The 21,042-nt window shown below is 41.1% G+C and overlaps 1 protein-coding gene across 5 annotated transcripts in view; it reads left to right on the top strand.

The window, feature by feature from the left end:
• The window catches only part of cacnb4a (calcium voltage-gated channel auxiliary subunit beta 4a), a 354,028-nt gene extending 333,736 nt beyond the window's left edge, over positions 1-20,292 (top strand). For 2 of the 5 annotated variants that reach the window (XM_043694194.2, XM_087989317.1), the window contains 2 exons: positions 4,879-5,064; positions 14,496-20,291. In XM_043694194.2, coding sequence (XP_043550129.1) covers positions 4,879-5,064; positions 14,496-14,753 — 444 coding nt within the window. In that variant the 3' untranslated portion in view covers positions 14,754-20,291. Of the gene's footprint in view, positions 1-4,878; positions 5,065-14,495 lie in introns of all 5 variants that reach the window. The other 3 variants (XM_043694193.2, XM_043694196.2, XM_043694197.2) reach the window with 3 other exon arrangements.
• Positions 20,293-21,042: the final 750 nt, after the last annotated feature.

The raw sequence follows: 21,042 nt of genomic DNA, 5'->3' as shown, positions 1-21,042 counted from the left end.
TCATAATCACATTATCTGTAAATAGTTGCAGCATCTTGTCTATCAACAAGGCACTTCTACTTGGAACAGAAAAGTAAATATTTGAATGACAAACCACTTCAGGCTCGAAGGAGCCTAAGCACAACATAGTTGAACTGTTGGGATGCTATCACAACATAGTGGGCAGCAGTGATGAGCACTATTTCAAAATGGTGCCAACTCGGAAAACATGGTGGTGCAATGACCAACAAGTCATGATTGGTTTAGCCAAATTCGCCAAGAACAAATGAGTGACAAAATATCCACCAACATCTGCTGATACCACATTGAGAGTTGACCCATGACAGGCCATGAAAATGTATATCGAACACTAAACATTTTGCCATTGTTGTTGATAACGCGCTAATGTATGGTGATTGATTGGCCATCCCAACTTTAATTAAAGCATTCAACCTGGGGAAGTTTCACCATTGACACTTGGGGAAATCACCAAGTGCTGGACCAGAACTTTGTTGGTTGTGTGGTGGCCTGGCATCTCCTGGAATTGAGGAACTTATTACCAATTGTCAGATGTGTTCCATCCATGGGGTAGAATGAGTAGATCCCTTAATACCTCACAGATTCCCTACCAAACCTTGGGAAGTTGTGAGGATGGGTTTGTTTGTCTTTTACAGAAAGATTTACCACATCATCATTGGTTATTTTTCTGATGGATTGAGGTTAAGAAGTTACACAATGCGGCCACAGAAATACTTCTGTGTCTTGCATGAAACTTATGCACCAGCCAGCATCCCTGATGTCATTTCGTACAATAGGCCACAATTTGTGGATCAGTGTTTCAGCTACTTTGCAGCCAGTTCTGGATGTAAGCACATGACAAACAGTCTCCACAATCTAATTCACTCAACAGGAAGAATTCCGATTTCTGCACAGCACTGTTGGATTGGAGGTTCTTCCTGCTCGCAGAACTACTGATGAGCAGAGCGCTGAGGACAAGGCTGTTGCGTATGAAATTGTTCTCATGTTTTCATGATTTTGAATGAATGAATGTATGATTTTATTGTCATGTGTATTTGGAAAAATACATTGAAAAATATTTTGTCACCATAATGCAGCTCCATTTTGGATTACAGAATGAGTAAAAATAAATTACTCAAATAGAGCTTCATCTTCTGTTCAATTGACAAAGAAAAGGCAGAAAAGTAAGAAATAGTGTCCAACTTTACATGTCATTCTTGTTAAACTTGGCTCTTAAAGTCTCTGGGGTTTCTGAAAGGTGTTCCGGTCTCCAGGTTGCAATGAAACCCCATTCAGGGACCAGCCAATATCCCAGGGGTCCCCAGCTCCTCTGCTACCACCTTGCCAACATCACTAGGAGTCCCAAACTGGGCCCACCACTCAGTCAAAGCTGCAAGCACCACCTTGACACCTTTGCTATGAGTCCTGCTCCAGCCTCCTCCACGATGACACTTCCTTCACTGCCAACAAGAAGATGATGAGGAAAAAGAAAGAAGACAAAAAGAAAAGAGAAAGAAGTATGCGGCTGACCTGGAATGGACAGGCCCAGGAGCCCAATGTTACCTACCTTGCAAGCACTGCCATCTTGCTAATGGTACATGATAAAGAGAAATCCTATTTCATATCACAATGAATGCTAACGTGAACAATCTGCCAGACATAGGAAATGGGAAACAGGTGTGGAGCAGGGATTTCAACAGAACTGGTGTGATTCTCCATGGAGAAATGAAACAATGGAGATGGTATATTGTCTGTACTGCTGAAGGGACAGTGTGAAGGAATAACAGGAAATTCACCCTATTACAGTTGAACCCATTCACAGACTATTTATTGGGATGAACTGAACGGTGAACCTGGGAATAGAGGGAAACCACAGACCTAAGATCATCTTGAAGACAATCCAATTCAATTGCCTTTTACCCCACAAACTACTATTCTTCCATGACCAAAGAGGATCCGTTCGGCGAGCATAGTGAAACCTCTGAATTGTCTGAGTTTGTGAAGCAGAGATTTGGGAGGTAGGATAGACTTTGGGAGAGATGTTATATGCTTTACTGTGGGTTAATGCTTTACTGTGTTCTGATTGTGATAATATCACAGGGACTTGGTCAGACTAAAGAAGGAGTTTGTCAGAAATAGACCTGGTGCGCCTGACAGTCTTTGTCATAATGTAGATCATGTTCGTATAACCTATATATAGTTGCAGTAGTGCAATAAAATTCTTAGCTTACTCAACAGAACTCTTCTACTTAGTCCAGACAGGTTGATATTCCAGTGCAGACTAGACCACTCCAAACTTGAATGAACTTGCATAAAACAGATGAATTTTGGATGATCATATGTTCATGGTTCCTAGTTTCAAGCTCCCAGCCTCCCCACCCCTAAAATGGTGGAAAGGTCTCCTCTACTTATCCCCTACAAACAATATCCAAACTTTTAAATACCTCTAGGTGGTCTTCTCAGCTTTGTGTTCACTGGAGAAAGGAAGTGCAGTCTGAAAGAACCATAGAATCCCTACAGCACAAAAAGAGGCAATTCAGCCCATCAGGTCTGCACAGACCCATTGCTGAGATCTCACTCATAATCAATGCCTACATTTACCATGGCTATTCCACCTAGTCTGCATTCCTGATGAAGGGCTTATGCCCGAAATGTCAACTCTCCTGTTCATAGAACATAGAAGAATACAGCGCAGTACAGGCCCTTTGGCCCTCGATGTTGCGCCAATCCAAGCCCACCTAACCTACACTAGCCCACTATCCTCCATATGCCTATCCAATGCCCGCTTAAATGCCCATAATGAGGGAGAGTCCACCACTGCTACTGGCAGGGCATTCCATGAACTCACGACTCGCTGAGTAAAGAACCTACCCCTAACATCTGTCCTATACCTACCACCCCTTAATTTAAAGCTATGCCCCCTCGTAATAGCTGACTCCATACGTGGAAAAAGGTTCTCACGGTCAACCCTATCTAACCCCCTAATCATCTTGTACACCTCTATCAAGTCACCCCTAAACCTTCTTTTCTCCAATGAAAACAACCCCAAGTGCCTCAGCCTTTCCTCATACGATCTTCCTACCATACCAGGCAACATCCTGGTAAACCTCCTCTGCACCCGTTCCAGTGCCTCCACATCCTTCCTATAGTATGGCGACCAAAACTGCACACAATACTCCAAATGCGGCCGCACCAGAGTCTTGTACAACTGCAACGTGATCTCAGGACTCCGGAACTCAATTCCTCTACCAATAAAAGCCAGTATACCATATGCCTTCTTCACCGCACTATTTACCTGGGTGGCAACTTTCAAAGATCTGTGTACATGGACACCAAGATCCCTCTGCTCATCCACACTACCAAGTATCTGACCATTAGCCCAGTACCCCATCTTTTTGTTACTCTTACCAAAGTGAATCACCTCACACTTAGCTACATTGAACTCCATTTGCCACCTTTCTGCCCAGTTCTGCAGCTTATCTATATCCCGCTGTAACCTGCCACATCCTTCCTCACTGTCAACAACTCCTCCGACTTTCGTATCATCCGCAAACTTGCTCACCCACAAACTTGCTCACCCAACCTTCTAGCCCCTCCTCCAGGTCATTTATAAAAATGACAAACAGCAATGGTCCCAAAACAGATCCTTGCGGAACACCGCTAGTAACGGCAGTCCAAGATGAACCTTTACCATCAACTACTACCCTCTGTCTTCTTCCAGCCAGCCAATTCCTAATCCAAACCTCCAACTCACCCTCAATGCCATACCTCCGTATTTTTTGAAGTAGCCTACCATGGGGAACCTTATCAAACGCCTTACTAAAATCCATATACACCACATCTACCGCTTTCCCCTCGTCTACCTCCTTGGTCACCTTCTCAAAGAATTCAATAAGGTTACTCAGATGTTGGTTGACCTGCTGCTTTTCCAGAGCCACACATTTCAACTCTGATCTCCAGCATCTGCAGTCTCACTTTCTCCTAGTCGACACATCCCCAGTCACTAGCAGAAATTTAGCATGGCCAATCTACTAACAGGCAAATCTTTGGACTGTGGGAGGAAACTCACGCAGACCCAGGGAGAATGTACAAGCTCCACACAGACAGTCACCGAGGCTGGAATCAAACCTGGGACCCTGGCGCTATAAAGCAGCAGCACTGACCACCATGCTAACCATCAGTCTTTCATGTTGTAGCATCTCAGTGGTGATTACTCACATTAAAAACTTTCTTATGACGTCCAATACCTCAATCTTTTATTTAGAATTGGAGATGAAAACTCTGCACTGTGGTTGCACCAGAGTTTTGAAATGCGTTAACCCATCTTCTGTGCCTTTCAGTTCTATTCCTCGAGTTAAGAAAATCCAGTGACTAATGTAATTTTTTGGACTTTTTATGGCCTTGTTAATCTGCATCACTACTTGTAATAATATGAATTATTATTGATTTAATAATTACTACTTATTTAGGATCTTATTTTGAGCAGCCTGAATGCATTATATTTATATTGGGCAACCAAACTCCAATTGGAAGTATAAAGACTAAAAATGTTAAAATTTCAAAATTTAGCCCATTCACTATGTTAAATCTTGGACATGGCAAATTTTCTGAACCCCTTAGATCAGAGCATCATTGATCTTGCAGCACAGAAAATGGCCATTTTACATTGTGTATACTTCACCTTATCCACTAATTTGCCATGAACAATTTCACAAGAGGTCTGTTTTGTAAAATAATAACATACTGTCTGATCTTTTAAATTTGGAGTTTGCTTTGTAAAGTTTTAAACTGTAATTTACTTTAAAATGTAATTCTTGTTTAGAAAATGTTTATTTGTGTCTTAAAAATGTTGATTTTATTATTTTTTGTTCAATTTGACAGGAAATGTTTGATGTTATCCTGGATGAAAATCAATTGGAGGATGCATGTGAGCATTTGGCAGAATACCTTGAAACATATTGGCGTGCGACACATACTCCCAGCAGCGCACCACTGAATCCATTGCTGGGCCGAAACCTAGGTAGTACCGCACTGTCAACATATCCTTCAGCTATCTCTGGGTTGCAGGTATGAACACAAACAATGTGGTTACCTGTGGAAGTAATGGGACAAAGTAAGCTATGACCCTTATTTCAACACAAATATCTGAATACCTCAGACACTTGTACCAAGGTGTACAAATGTTAAATTGTTTACCATAATTAGGATATTCCTCAAGCTATGGGTGTAGTTAAAATCCATGCATAGATAAGAAATTTCTATCATCTAAATGCTTTGTAACATGCTTGCATGGTGGTGCATCTACAAGTGTCACATTTATTTCCTAACTCCTTCAAAGCTTGCCATGAGCAAATCTTACAGCACAGAAGGAGGTCAGAAGGCCAATTGTGCTTGTGTTTCATGTCAGCATATCGAAACGAAACTTAGAACAAAATAAAGAATCACTGGTGGATGATTTTTTCGAGCGCTTGTGTGAAGAAACACATTGATCTTTTGGCTTGACCTAGGACATGTTAACTGATTAACATGGATTTGGTCAATACTTACAGTATCCCAATCAGAGGTGATGTGCAGTTAATGGCATAGACCTGTGCCATTTGCACTGGAATTGCTTGGTCATAAATTGATGACTTTGATGAATACTTGGCATGCAGACTGACCTCTTCAAATCTTCATAAAAGCTCATGCCAGATTTCTGAGTTACATTTAAACAGCATTTGTGAACAGACTGTACCGAATGGTGAAGCTACAAAGCAGCACACTCTGTGCTGTACAGGTTCCAATCTTTTGGCATAGTACAGGCACATGACTACTGAGGCTCCAGTTACATCACAGCTTATCACAGAGACTCATCTATTTATTCATTATATCCTACCTCAGTGGAAAGAAAAAAGCAGTCAGTCTTATTTGGTTTAACAACAATTTATGTTGCATCTTTAACGTAAGAAATGTCCAAGATGATTAATAAAACATTGTAAAACTACACTTAACACAAACTGTCATAAGGAGGCAGAGGTCAGGAAATCAAAAGTTGGGTAAGAGAAGGAAGTATTAAGGAAGAAAAGGATGGAGAACAGTAAGTCATGATAAATGGTTGTTTTTCAAACTGTAGGATGGTAGACTGTGGTCGTCTCTCAAAGGCTAGTGCTAGTATCATTGCTATTTTTGATTTATTAAAATTATGTACACTATATTTCCTGCATACATAAACTTGAATGTAAACAGTGTAAAATTTCAACACTTGCTAAAGGTACATAAGTTGTAATTGGGGCAACCGGTGTGGATCATGCCAAATGGATGCAACAAGTCTTAGGCTAGCAGACTGGGCAGGCAAGAGACAGATGGGATTTAATACAGAGAACTGTGAGTTGATGCAGTTTTGGCAGTAGAAATGCAGTGAGAAAGTAGTGGGTGAAGCTTAATACTTCCCTGAGGCAGATTTGGAGATGGGTATGTATTTAAGAAGTTGGAAGAATGTTGCATCTAGACCTGCCAATTTCCACCTCTGATTAACTTTGATGTGTGATACCTCATGGATGGCAATTAATGCCCATCTAAGAACCTCATCCCACCACCACTGGCATGAAGAGAGGGGATCCCTCATTGTTGGCACTCAATTGTATGAGCAAGAGAGTTTTCAATGGGAATTGGGGGCTCTCCCTCCCCCCCCCTCCCCGCACAACTGCCACCCCTCTCGCCTTGCTTCTGAAACCACCACAGCCCCAAACCTTCTTGTGACCTCAACTTCCCAAGTAGGGAGAGGGCTAGTGCATGAAAAAGAAAGCTTAAATATATGGGTACACAAGTAATTAGGACTGTGCTGTGAGAGGAAATGTGTTTTTAAAAAAAGAGAGATTATGATTCAGTTATACGGACGTTAGTGAGATCACATGCTATGTACAGTTCTTGTCTCCTTATTTAATGAATGATGCAAAAACATTGGAAGCAGTTCAGAGAAGGTTATGGGCTGGTTTTCTTTTGAGAAAACGTTGAACAGAATAAGCTTGCAATTGCTGGAGATAAAAGAGTAAAAGGCTACTTGATTGGAACACAAGAAAAACCTCAAGAAGTCTCAACAGATTGGACATTGAAAGGATGCTTCTTCATGTGGGAAACTCTAGAAATAGGGTTCGCTGTTTCAAAATAAGTGGTCATCTATTAAAGAAAGAGATGATGCAAAACTTTTTTTCTCAGAGGATTAAGAGTCTTTGGAATTCTCTTTGTCAAAAGGCAGTGGAAGAAGAGCCTTTGAAAATGTTTAAGACCAAGATAGCTAAATTCTTGATAACCTGTCCCCTTTTGTTTTTCGAGGATAGGCAAGAATGGGATGTAGTCCTATCAGCGATAATCCTATTCATGGTTTTGCCTCACAAGTGATGGAAGGGGCAGTTTCTTCATGATGCTGAGATTGTGCAGTATGCGCCAATCACCACAAATCCTGAAACTTTCTCAGCTGACTATTGTAGGATTTATATAGAGGGTGGTTCGTGTGTGGAAGGAACTTCCTGAGGAAGTGGTGGATGCAGGTACAGTTACAATATTTAAAAGACACTTGGATAAGTACATAGAGTCATAGAAATGTACAGCATGGAAACAGACACTTCAGTGTAACTCATTTCGTTTCTCACTTTTTCTACCCATCTATAATCTATGCTTTTGGCTAATCAAGAAGTGCAATTAGAGAGATAAATATTGAATCCTTTGTATTTTAGATAATAGCACAGTTTTATAGTCATGTACAAAGTTTAGCTGATGTGTTGTTAACAGAAAGTTTCTGGGAAATGTCGTCTGAGTGCAAGGTCAATTTCAGTTCATTATCTCATTTCATTCACTTGGAAATTTGTGTACCATTTTGGTCTCCTTACCTATGAAAATATATATTTACCAGAGAGCCTTCACCAAGTTGATCCCTGAGGTCACAGGTTTGTTGAATAAGGAGAGACTGGGTTGACCATATACACTGGAGTTTAGAAAAATGAGGTGGGACCTCAATGAATCACATAAAATTCCGATGGAGAGACTGGATGAGGGGGTGATGTGCCTTCAGCTGTTTGTTTGTGTGTGTGTGTCTGGACCAGGGGGCCACAGTCTCAGGATATGTTGTGGACCATTGAGAACTGAGATGAGGAGATATTACTTCACTCAGAGGATGATGAGTCTCTAGAATCCTTAACCATTAAAAGACTGTGGAGGCCAAGTTATTGAATGCATTTAAGAAATAAATAGATAGATTTCTCGACATGAAAGGCATCAAGACGTATGAAGAGAGAATGAAATGTGGTATTGAGATATTGAATGGCAGAGAAGGCTGATCAGGGTGAATGATCTAAATTTACACCTTTTCCTATGTTTCTAATTGAACAGATCTGATTTGATTATCCCTTTTTTGCTCAGGGTTTACTAGTTCGCAAACAGGTATGTTGTTTCCCTTTGTGTTACATTTGCATTGCAGTACAGCAAACAAATTTTCTTATTTGCTATTATGCCACACTAAGTGTCCTTTCTCTCTATTCTTTATGACCTTCTCAATGACAGGACTCCCCTGAAGACGATACTTCAATGTAGAACAGTTGCCAGGCACCATCATATAAATTTGAACCAAACCTGTATTAGACAATGAGTTAAAGGGATTGGTGCTGGTGCAATTTCACCAAATGGAATGCAGCAATTCAAAAAATGCTTCAAGAAGAGGGAGAAGAAGGTCTCTCAGCTGGAAGGTGTATCTGTCCAGGGTTTTCAGAAAGCACTTCTTGTACCTGAACCTCAGCAATGACCAATGTTTGATGTGCCTGTGCTTCACAAAGGAGGTCATCATTGACATCTTCCTGTTGCTACAACCCCAGAGCATATCACCAATGACTGAAGATTGAGCATGACCTTAAACTCACATGCATCAGGTTCCTTCCAGGCTGCTGCTGTTAACCAAATATTAGTGACATGTTTCACTGTGGAATGCATAAGGAAGATCACTGAGATTCACTTTGCAAAGGAATTTAACTTCATTTCATTCCCTTTTGTCAGAGAGAGGCTGGTGAGGAATGCTTAAGATTTTGGAAGGATTGCAGTCTTCTGCATGCAACAAGGTGTCAGTGACTGTTATAGGAAAGATATTATTAAGCTAGAGAAGGTTCAGAAGAGATTTACCAGGATGTTTCCGGGTTTGGAAGGCGTGAGTTATGAAGAAAGGCTGGATAGGCTGGGACTTTCTTCACTGGAGCATAGGAAGTTGAGAGGTGACTTTATAGACATTTATAAAATCATAAGAGGTATAGATAGCGTTAATTGGAGGTGGCTTTTCCCTATGATGAGGAATTTCAAGGTTGGGGTCATACTTTTAATGTGAGAGGAGAGAGATTTAAAGAAGATATGAGGAGCAAATATTTATATAGAGGGTGGTTCGTGTGTGGAAGGAACTTCCTGAGGAAGTAGTGGATGCAGGTACAGTTACAATATTTAAAAGACACTTGGATAAGTACATAGAGTCATAGAAATGTACAGCATGGAAACAGACACTTCAGTGTAACTCATCCATGCTGACCAGGTATCCTAACCTAATCAAGTCCCATTTGCAAGAACTTGGAAGCTTCAGGATGTCAGGACTCTGCTCTGTTGAATTATTTGTGGTTGCATGACTCTCATTTTCATGTTGCACATGTGTGTTGGTGTTGGAAACTGGAGTCATGAGCCATGTCATTAGCCATGTCATTAGCACACAGCCCTCCTCACCTAGTTTTATACTCTTTTGTTTCAGTGATGGCTGATATACTATAGATATCAGAGTTTCAGCAAGATGACTACATTGTGATAGTTGACAGGAATTGGTCATAGATGACCTGCATGGTCATATACCAGCTAAGAGGAATTTCTTTGTTTCTCAAATGCCTCAAGTTATTTTGTCATGTGCATGGAATCAGTGTGCAGGCAGTCATAGAGTCATACAGCACAGAAACAGACCCTTTGGTCCAACCTGTCCATACCAAATATAATCCCAAATTAAATAGTTCCACCTGACTGCTCCAGACACATTTCCCTCCAAACCTTCCCTATTTGCCAGAAGAAGTGGTGGAGTCTGATACAAATATAACATTTAAAAGACATCTGGATGGGTATATGGATAGGAAGGGTTTAGCGGGAAATGGGCCAAGTACTGGCAAATGGGACTTGATTAGGTTAGGATACCTGGTCAGCATGGATGAGTTACACTGAAGTGTCTGTTTCCATGCTGTACATTTCTATGACTCTATGTACCTATCCAAGTGTCTTTTAAATATTGTAACTGTACCTGCATCCACTACTTCCTCAGGAAGTTCCTTCCACACACGAACCACCCTCTATATAAATATTTGCTCCTCATATCTTCTTTAAATCTCTCTCCTCTCACATTAAAAGTATGACCCCAACCTTGAAATTCCTCATCATAGGGAAAAGCCACCTCCAATTAACGCTATCTATACCTCTTATGATTTTATAAATGTCTATAAAGTCACCTCTCAACTTCCTATGCTCCAGTGAAGAAAGTCCCAGCCTATCCAGCCTTTCTTCATAACTCACGCCTTCCAAACCCAGAAACATTCTGGTAAATCTCTTCTGAACCTTCTCTAGCTTAATAATATCTTTCCTATAACAGTCACTGACACCTTGTTGCATGCAGAAGACTGCAATCCTTCCAAAATCTTAAGCATTCCTCACCAGCCTCTCTCTGACAAAAGGGAATGAAATGAAGTTAAATTCCTTTGCAAAGTGAATCTCAGTGATCTTCCTTATGCATTCCACAGTGAAACATGTCACTAATATTTGGTTAACAGCAGCAGCCTGGAAGGAACCTGATGCATGTGAGTTTAAGGTCATGCTCAATCTTCAGTCATTGGTAATATGCTCTGGGGTTGTAGCAACAGGAAGATGTCAATGATGACCTCCTTTGTGAAGCACAGGCACATCAAACATTGGTCATTGCTGAGGTTCAGGTACAAGAAGTGCTTTCTGAAAACCCTGGACAGATACACCTTCCAGCTGAGAGACCTTCTTCTCCCTCTTCTTGAAGCATTTTTTGAATTGCTGCATTCCATTTGGTGAAATTGCACCAGCACCAATCCCTTTAACTCATTGTCTAATACAGGTTTGGTTCAAATTTATATGATGGTGCCTGGCAACTGTTCTACATTGAAGTATCGTCTTCAGGGGAGTCCTGTCATTGAGAAGGTCATAAAGAATAGAGAGAAAGGACACTTAGTGTGGCATTATAGCAAATAAGAAAATTTGTTTGCTGTACTGCAATGCAAATGTAACACAAAGGGAAACAACATACCTGTTTGCGAACTAGTAAACCCTGAGCAAAAAAGGGATAATCAAATCAGATCTGTTCAATTAGAAACATAGGAAAAGGTGTAAATTTAGATCATTCACCCTGATCAGCCTTCTCTGCCATTCAATATCTCAATACCACATTTCATTCTCTCCTCATACATCTTGATGCCTTTCATGTCGAGAAATCTATCTATTTATTTCTTAAATGCATTCAATAACTTGGCCTCCACAGTCTTTTAATGGTTAAGGATTCTAGAGACTCATCATCCTCTGAGTGAAGTAATATCTCCTCATCTCAGTTCTCAATGGTCCACAACATATCCTGAGACTGTGGCCCCCTGGTCCAGACACACACACACAAACAAACAGCTGGAGGCACATCACCCCCTCATCCAGTCTCTCCATCGGAATTTTATGTGATTCATTGAGGTCCCACCTCATTTTTCTAAACTCCAGTGTATATGGTCAACCCAGTCTCTCCTTATTCAACAAACCTGTGACCTCAGGGATCAACTTGGTGAAGGCTCTCTGGTAAATATATATTTTCATAGGTAAGAAGACCAAAATGGTACACAAATTTCCAAGTGAATGAAATGAGATAATGAACTGAAATTGACCTTGCACTCAGACGACATTTCCCAGAAACTTTCTGTTAACAACACATCAGCTAAACTTTGTACATGACTATAAAACTGTGCTATTATCTAAAATACAAAGGATTCAATATTTATCTCTCTAATTGCACTTCTTGATTAGCCAAAAGCATAGATTATAGATGGGTAGAAAAAGTGAGAAACGAAATTTGGCCAGTCAAAGATGCTGAAGTGGAGATCTTCATTTGGGACATTAGAGGTGGAATGTTTGCCCTACCCATGGCAAGCAGAGATGAGGTATTCAAGTGCTAGTTGGAAACCCTGCTACCTTCCCAGCCAGTCCCATTGACAGCTTTCCCGCCCAATATCAAGTAGGCAGATGATATCCAATTTCACCAGCTCATTTTTCTGCCACTGTAGGGACTTGCATGCAAGGAGTAAACATGTGAGGTTTCTTGCAGGCTCTCAGACTAAGGGGTGGTTAGAGGGGAATGGAGAACAGAGATCCTAGTTCAACGTCACTTGTCAGTGATCATGGAACTCAGCAGTGGAAATAATTGGGCTCTGTCTGAGATTCACCCCTTCCCTTGCAGCTGACTCCTTTCCCCACATCTCTCCAATGGCACTGCCTCTGATTGCACTACAGAGTCCTTGATACAAGGGGAGGGTCCACCGCTAGCCTATAAAGTGCCTGAGTGAGACAAGATATGGCAGAAAAAAGACCGATGCAGAGCTGAACTGGGACCAGTGCTGTGTCCACAAGATTACCCCTTAGGTTTAGACTGGCAGCTGGACTGGCTCATAACACCATTATAGTGAAAGTGAGGACTGCAGATGCTGGAGATCAGAGTCTAGATTAGAGTAGTGCTGGAAATGCACAGCAAGTCAGACAGCATCCAAGGAGCAGAAAAATCGAAGTTTCAGGCAAAAGCCCTTCAACGTTGATTTTCCTATTCCTTGGATGCTGCTTGACCTGCTGTGCTCTAATCTAGACTCATAACACCATTATGTCAAGTTGTTTTTTGGTATCAAACTCACAAGCCCAGCTATTAAATCCTGGATACATCAAAGGCTCAAATGGACATGGAAGTGCCTTGGTAACAATCAAAATACAATGTAGACAGTTGGTGAACAATGGATAGCAAAGTTTTGTCATTCTGCAAACATTGGGAGCATAATCTGAATACAATTTACAGTGAATCACATTAAACGTTTCACTGGTGTTCTGAAGGAATTAATTGGGCCAATATTACTCGAGCTTCTTTTAAATGAACAAAGGAATTACTGGATGGGTGAAGGCAATAGTCCATCTAGTTCATCTTTCACCATCTTGATACTCATCTTCTCCAAAGATAATTGAGTTCTCTTATCATGGCAATGGATAGCTGCTAGTCTGCAACAAACAAGTCTGTCAAGCTCCTGGGAGTGGTCATTCATAACAAGCTTTCTTGGACTCTTCATGTGGACATACTGGTGACAAAGACCTAACAACGTCTCTTCCTCAGGTAGCTGAGGAAATTTGGCATGATGGCGAATACCCGTGCCAACTTTTATAGGTGCACCATCGAGAGCATTCTGTCTGGATGTATCACTACTTGGTATAGCAACTGTACCATTCAAGATCAGAAACAGTTACAGAGAGTGGTGAACTCCGCCTGGACAATCACAAAGGCCAACCTCCTATCTATGGAATCCATCTGCCAAGTCCGCTGTCAAGGAAAGGCCACCAGCGTTCTCAAAGATCCATCCCACCCTGGCAATGTTTTTCTACAATCTCTACCATCGAGGAGAAGGTACGGAAGTCTGAACACATGCATCAGCCGGTTTCAAAACAGTTTCTACCATACTGTTGTTAGAATACTGAATGGACTCACAAACTCTTAACATTCACCTGTACCTGTGTTTTTGTTTTTGTCACTGTTTACCTATTATTTACTATCTATGCTACTTAACTCTGTGATCTGCCTTTATTGCTTGCAAGACAAAACTCTTCACTGTACCTTGGTACATGTGACAATAAATTCAATTCAATTCCATTTAATTCAATTCATGAGGTGGATTATCATGAGGTGGATAAAATGGTGGAAGTGGACAACTTTGGGAAATATGGTTCCAAAATCCCATTTTTCTCTCCCGAGCATTTAATGCATGTCACAACCTGGAAGCCTCATGTGCTGTGTTATCCAATGCTATTTTCTAATTTGCATTTGAATGAACTCTGCTTTGATCTTTTTTCCTTTGGGTATCAATTCCATAGATTAACCATTTGCTCACTGAAATATTGTCATTTAAGATTGACTGATGTTGACATTTTCCCAGTCTTCACCCCTTCAAGCACAGGCCACAGAGACTGGTTCAACTATTCTGGATAAGTCAAAATAGCTTCATCAGTGAAATAGCTTTCTAGGCTCCAGAAACTTTAAAAGCACTTATTTCGTACAAGGTAAAAATGACCATTCAAAAATATTCTCACAAATTGTATCACTGTGATAACTTCCCACACATGGTCCAAACTCATTTCCATAACGTTGGTCTGCTACGCTCTTCCATGCTAAGTTACATCCAGTCCATTAATCTAACTCTACCTTTTGTATTAACTAGGGCCAGCGGATGAGCAACAGCAATCACTCTGGTGAACACTTACCTGAACGAACACGCCTGGTGCACTCTGATGAAAATGGTCACAATGAGAGGGCACGCAAGAACCGTAACCGCTTGTCTTCAGGTTCCCAGCACAGCCGAGGCCAATACCCACTCGTGGAGGAGGAATATTCTGATCCCTATCAGGACACGTACAAATCAAGAAGGAGTCATGGATCACCTGGAGGCCACAGCCACGATTCTCAGCACAGGCTATGAAAACTGTTGCTATTCACTTACAAGATGCAACATAGAGGAAATTTTTTTTTAAGAAAAGTAAACCCCTGCCTTGCAACATGTAACTCGTAAACAGGGAAGTATCTAGGCAGTATTTACCAATTTATTATTGAAACAACTCCGTATGGTTTTCAGAAACTCTCTTTTTTTATTTTACATCTGGCTTGCTCATAAGGAAGGCACGCTGGTGAAGTGTTTTCACAAACACCTTCCTAGATTTGGAAATATGAAAAATGTGCGGTAGTCTGATCTGTGTTACCGTGAGTTATGGTCACTGTGCCACTGATCACACCTGCAAATATATATTTTTAACACATAAAATGACCATATATTAACACAGTCACTTGCTCTGTTGCAATGCCAACTTAGATCTACAGTCAGTGAGACCTTGAGTCCAGGTAGGTTCCTAGCACTTAACCTGCTAAACACTTCCCAATGCAGTGACAAAGCTCCTTTAATGCATAATACTCTTCACCCGATTTCTTGTTAGCAATTAATGGTAATGCAGTACAACCATGCACTACCATTGTTTCAACAAATTTTGCTTCAGTGTACGATTCCAGAATTTACACAGCTCTCCATTAAATGTGCAGCACATTTACTTGCATGAGACAAGCAACAAGTAACTAATCACAGATTTACAGGCACAATATTATTTAAACTTAACAAATTTAGCTTTAATGCATTTGCTATTGTGTATGGTTTTTTGAAAGGTATTATTTATAAAGAATGAATTCAGGCTGTACATTATCTTGCCAATATTAATTCCTATATTTTTCATGTGTAGAGAATTCAATGTTATTAGTTAGCAGAAGCATTTGTCCACCAAATTCTAGTAAAGTCACAGTCTGTTACCAGGACACCTTGTATAGTGGTGTCCACTTATTTATTCCTTAATTTTTTAAGAGAATACAAGCTTAGACAATAACATGACAATAAACCATCAAAATAGTTTGAGTGACAGAATTCAATTTAACACTAGGTAAGGTCTTTTGGAAATACTTTGGAACAGTAATAGAGCAACTGACAGATTTTATTGCAGGATTCAAAATTGCCATTACTCTGGTTTATTAACCTCTAGGAATATTTTAGCTTTAAATTATTTCAGGTTGTGCAGAAGCTTTGATTTTTGTTATCCTGGCTAATTAATAGTAAACTGTATATACAATGACCATTGTCACACTTTGCCAAGCAAACATTATATGATTTGTCATTTGATTTATTCTCTCTTTGATTATTTTATGTGATTGTACTCGGTTGTGTTTTAGGGAGTCTGGAATCTCTTCTTTACATTTGAATGTATATGGTATCAAAACAAGGAGGAAGTTAACTCCCTCCCAGTGCATGAGTTACACAAGCATGACCAGCTAGAAGTGGGATAGAGGGCAGGGAGAGTATTGAGTGTAGGGAGGGAAAAGGGAAGAAAACATCATGAATAAGTTTATTTGACAATATGCGTTTGGTTTGTGGTACAGCTGAGGCAAATACACAGTTTCAGGATGTCCCAAAAAGTTTTGCAGTCAACTAAGTACATTTTTGTCTTCTGGGTCATTATTGTTGCAGCATATAAAATGCACCAGCTAAATTGCACGCTGCAAGCCCCAGCCAAGTAATGTGTGACAATTGTCTTAATGTCAGACTTGATGGGAAAATATCAGCCAAGGCACTGGGGAAAATTTCCCTGTTCTCTCTTTGAAATAATGCCTTGGGAACATGCACAGTGGTTTAGCATATCACCCATGCAACACTGCAGTAGAATGTCAGTGTAGATTTTGTGATCACAACTCTGGAAAGGGACTTCATCTACAGTTTTCTTGAGTCAGAGGTGAGAGTGCTGATATTACATAATCAACCTCTTCAGAGATGTTATAACATGCCTCCAGAAAATGTGGGATTTTAACTCAGGCCTCTTGGCTCATAGGAAGGGACACTACTGCTTTTCCATTAGGGCCCTAGAGGTGAGAGTTCTGTCAGCTGAATATAATTGTTGGCAGATGCTGAGGGAGGGGATAGGGTGGTGAGTGAGTGGAGCTATAAACCAACACATCAGTTGGTGTTTAGTTTTCTAGCACCCACTGATCTTGTTTATGGGACAAGTGGTGGTCAGTGCTTCTGAGAAAGCAGCACCTTTTCATATTCTTTCCATAATCTGGATTGCAACATGAGTATAGGCTTAAGTAAAGACAAAAGAGGCAATTCTATTACAATCTGTTTTTAAAAAGAAATCCAAACTTTCAGAAAAGAATGCCATGAGAAGTATTTAAAACTTTTGCTGTAACAAATGGGCGGCACGGTGGCACAGTGGTTAGCACTGCTGCCTCACAGCGCCAGAGACCCGGGTTCAATTCCCGCCTCAGGCGATTGACTGTGTGGAGTTTGCATGTTCTCCCCGTGTCTGCGTGGGTTTCCTCCGGGTGCTCCGGTTTCCTCCCACCATCCAAAGATGTGCAGGGCCAGGTGAATTGGCCATACTAAATTGCTCGTAGTGTTAGGTAAGGGTTAAATGTAGGGGTATGGGTTAGGGGTATGGGTGGGTTACGCTTCGGTGGGTCAGTGTGGACTTGTTGGCCCGAAGGGCCTGTTTCCACACTGTAATCTAATCTAATCTAAATGGCTGAAAAAAATGAATAAGCTTTTTTTTAACCTTTTGTGCGTAATTTGTCCTTTCAACCATAGAAAGGAACATTCCCCCTAACTCACAACATGTTGCACTCTCCACGAAAATAGAGTCCTTATAGCTACAACCAAATGAACAGTGATGCCCCAGGCATCTGATATGTGAAACTCTAAGTTAATTTAGATAATTACAGGATATTTTCCAGTACAGCACAAACCCAGATCAATGCTGCCTTAAGAACTGGTAATTGGTACACCATGGGAAACTAAAAGGTTTAATTCACTTTTGAAACTTGTTCACTGACAGCCTCTCACTATTCCCTGCCTTCCTCACTTCAACCGCTCCCCCTTGCTGCATTCCCCACCCCTCTCTACATTACCTTTGATTCCCTTGCTGCCTTGACTAATCTGTTCTGCATTCTGCATGGTGCCTTGCAGCTGGTTTGCTTCCAGAACAGAGTACTGCAGATGAAAAAAGGGGAGTAGAGAGATTGACGGGGGAGGTAAGGAGAATGGCAGAGGGAATGGAAAGAGTAGCATAATGAATCTAGAAGATCTGGGAGGGGAATTGGGAGAGTGAATGGAACAGGGTAGTTGGCAGGGGTCAGTGAGAAAGGAATGGCAGAGAATGGGCTGAGTGATAAGGGAAACAGGGAGAGGGACAAAAGGAGGTAAGGGAAATGGAGACAGCAGCATCTCTGGTTTCAGGATGAAGTAATTGCTTGAAGGAAGTGCATGCACCGTTGGTTGGAGTAGGAACTGACATCTTGATTCCCATTTCCTATGTGTTAGTTTCAAAAGCTAGTGTATAGTTAACAGGCAAGTTTGACACCACTTCTATAATAACAGATCAGTTGATTAAAGCAAAATTTAAATTCACTGTACACAATGGGATTGGTAAGCAATTTCCATCGATAACTTACATCAATACATTTCAATCTAATGAACTCTCAGGAAGGTTCATATCTTTTGCTAACATAAGGCCCTGAGCCAAATCCATTTTTTTGTATTTACTCACAGGATGTGGGCATCTCTGGCTGGGCAAACATTTATTGCCCCATCCCTAATTGTCCAGAGGGCAATTCAGAGTCAATCACATTGCTAAGGATCTGGAGCCACATGTGGGCCAGACCAGATAAGGATGGCAGTTTCCTTCCCTAATGGATATAAATGAATCAGATGGATTTTTCCAACAATCGACAATGGTTTCATGGTCATTATTAGAACCTTAATTCCAGATTCTTTATTGAATTCAAATTCCACCATCTGCCATGGCAGGATTTGAACCCATGTCCCCAGAACATTAGCTGGTTTCTGGATTAATAGTATCATGATAAAGCCGTCACCTTCTCGAGTCTCCTCTAAAAGTAATAATCTTTTTTTGGGTTCTTTATTAAACAGAAATGCAATTACTTCACCCGCAAATGTAACTTTCCCATAACGTCTTATATCCCAGTAGACCTAGATGGCAATGAAATGGTAATAATATCACCGCGCTCGTAACCCAGAGCCCCAGGCTAATGTTCTAGGAACGTGTTCAAATCCCATCATATCAGATGGTGAAAATTGAATTCAGTAAAAGGAAAAGAATGTCTGGAATATCAATTCAGGAGAGAAAGGTAGCAGTAATATTTAACTAATGTTGATTGTCATGCAAAAAACCCAGGAGAAAGTGAGGACTGCAAATGCTGGAGATCAGAGTTGAAAAGTGTGGTGCTGGAAAAGCACAGCCAGTCAGGCAACTGATGAAGACCTTATACTCGAAACGTCAATTCTCCTACTCCTTGGTTACTGCCTGACCGGCTGTGCTTTTCCAGCACCACATTTTTCAACAACGGTGCAAAAAACCCATCCCGTTCACTAACTTCTTTTAGAGAAGGAAATCAACTAGATATACCTGGTGTGGCCTGCATGCAACTTCATCCCAAAGCAATGTGGGGAATGAGGGAATGGGCAATAAATGCCTACCAATGATGCCCACATCCCATGAATAAGTCAAAAAACAAACCCATTGTTTGATGCATTAGATTGAATTGGCTTTACACCAGCTCCACCTGCTGGTAAGGCATTCCCTGGAGAAATATCAAGCACACAAAAGCAAGTGACTTGGATTTTAATTTCCATCAATCTGCTTTTTTTTTATTTAACCTATTTTTCTAAGCAGCTATTCAGAATTGTTATAATACACCTCTGGAGCAAGTGGGACTTGAACTCCTTTTCCAGTGGTAGGGATGCTACGAATGCACCACAAGCAGGACCCTCTGCTTTTACATGTTGTAACATTTTCTTTTACAGCAAAAGTAACAAGTTGGTCTTGTTGAAATTAATGTTTTATCTATTCTGAGAACCGTATGCCTTTTCAATTTTGCCCTCCCAATTATTATGTAATTAGTGTCCAGTTCAGTAGACATTTGTGTATGCCTCCAGCTTTTCCGTGGATTTGCAACCGCTTCTGCTGATGTGTTTTCAAAATACTTGATAAATATCAGCCAAAAGCAGCATGTCTCCCAAATATTATACAGTCATCGTCTTCTAGGCAGTGTTTGATTCTAATAGGAATTCTATGGAGACCAGGGGTGCGGTGCACAGTTCTTTGAAAGTGGAGTTGCAGGTACAGGGTGGTGAAAAAGGCATTTGGCAAGCTTGCCTTCATTGGTCTGAACATTGAGTATAGGAGTTGGGACAACATTTTGTAGCTGTGCAGGACATTAGTGATGCCTTTTTTAAAATACTGCAAACAATTTAGATTAGATTAGATTACTTTAGATTAGATTACTTTACAGTGTGGAAACAGGCCCTTCGGCCCAACAAGTCCACACCGACCCGCCGAAGCGTAACCCACCCATACCCCTACATTTACCCCTTACCTAACACTACGGGCAATTTAGCATGGCCAATTCACCTGACCTGCACATCTTTGGACTGTGGGAGGAAACCGGAGCACCCGGAGGAAACCCACGCAGACACGGGGAGAACGTGCAAACTCCACACAGTCAGTCGCCTGAGTCGGGAATTGAACCCGGGTCTCTGGCGCTGCGAGGCAGCAGTGCTAACCACTGTGCCACCGTGTCTCCCACTAATTCTGGTCGCCCTTCTATAAGAAGGATGTTGTTAAACTTGAGAAGGTGCAGAAAAGATTCACAAAGGTGTTGCTGGGACTAGACAGTTTGAGTTATAGGGGAGAGGCTGAATAGGCTGATGCTTTTTTTCCCTGGAGTGTTGGAGGCCAAGGGGTGACTATATAAAGGTTTATAAAATCATAAGGGGCGTGGATAGGGTGAATAGCCAAGGTCTTTTCCCCAGGATAGTGGAGTCCAAAATGGGAGGGCATAGATTTAAAGTGAGAGTTTAAAGATTTAAAATGGACCTGAGGGGTAGAGGATGGTGTGTGTGTGGAATGAGCTGCCAGAGGAAGTGGTGGAGGCTGGCACAATTACTGCATTTGAAAGGCATCTGTATAGGCACATGAATAGGAAGGGTTTAGAGAGTTATCAGCAAAATGCTGGCAAATGGGACTAGGTCAGATTGGGATGTCTGGTCTTTGTAGCTGTGTTGGACCAAAGGATCAATTTTTGTTCTATTGGGCCGAACGGCTTGTTTCCACACTAGGGATTCTTAAAAAAAAACCTTTTTCCAAATTCTTCCATGAGCAACT

The sequence above is a fragment of the Chiloscyllium plagiosum genome, unplaced genomic scaffold (genome assembly GCF_037043375.1).
Source record: "Chiloscyllium plagiosum isolate Xiang-an unplaced genomic scaffold, Cpla_swu_hap1 HiC_scaffold_7, whole genome shotgun sequence".
Taxonomy (NCBI): Eukaryota; Metazoa; Chordata; class Chondrichthyes; order Orectolobiformes; family Hemiscylliidae; genus Chiloscyllium; species Chiloscyllium plagiosum.
This window is presented reverse-complemented; position numbering and strand designations above follow the sequence as displayed.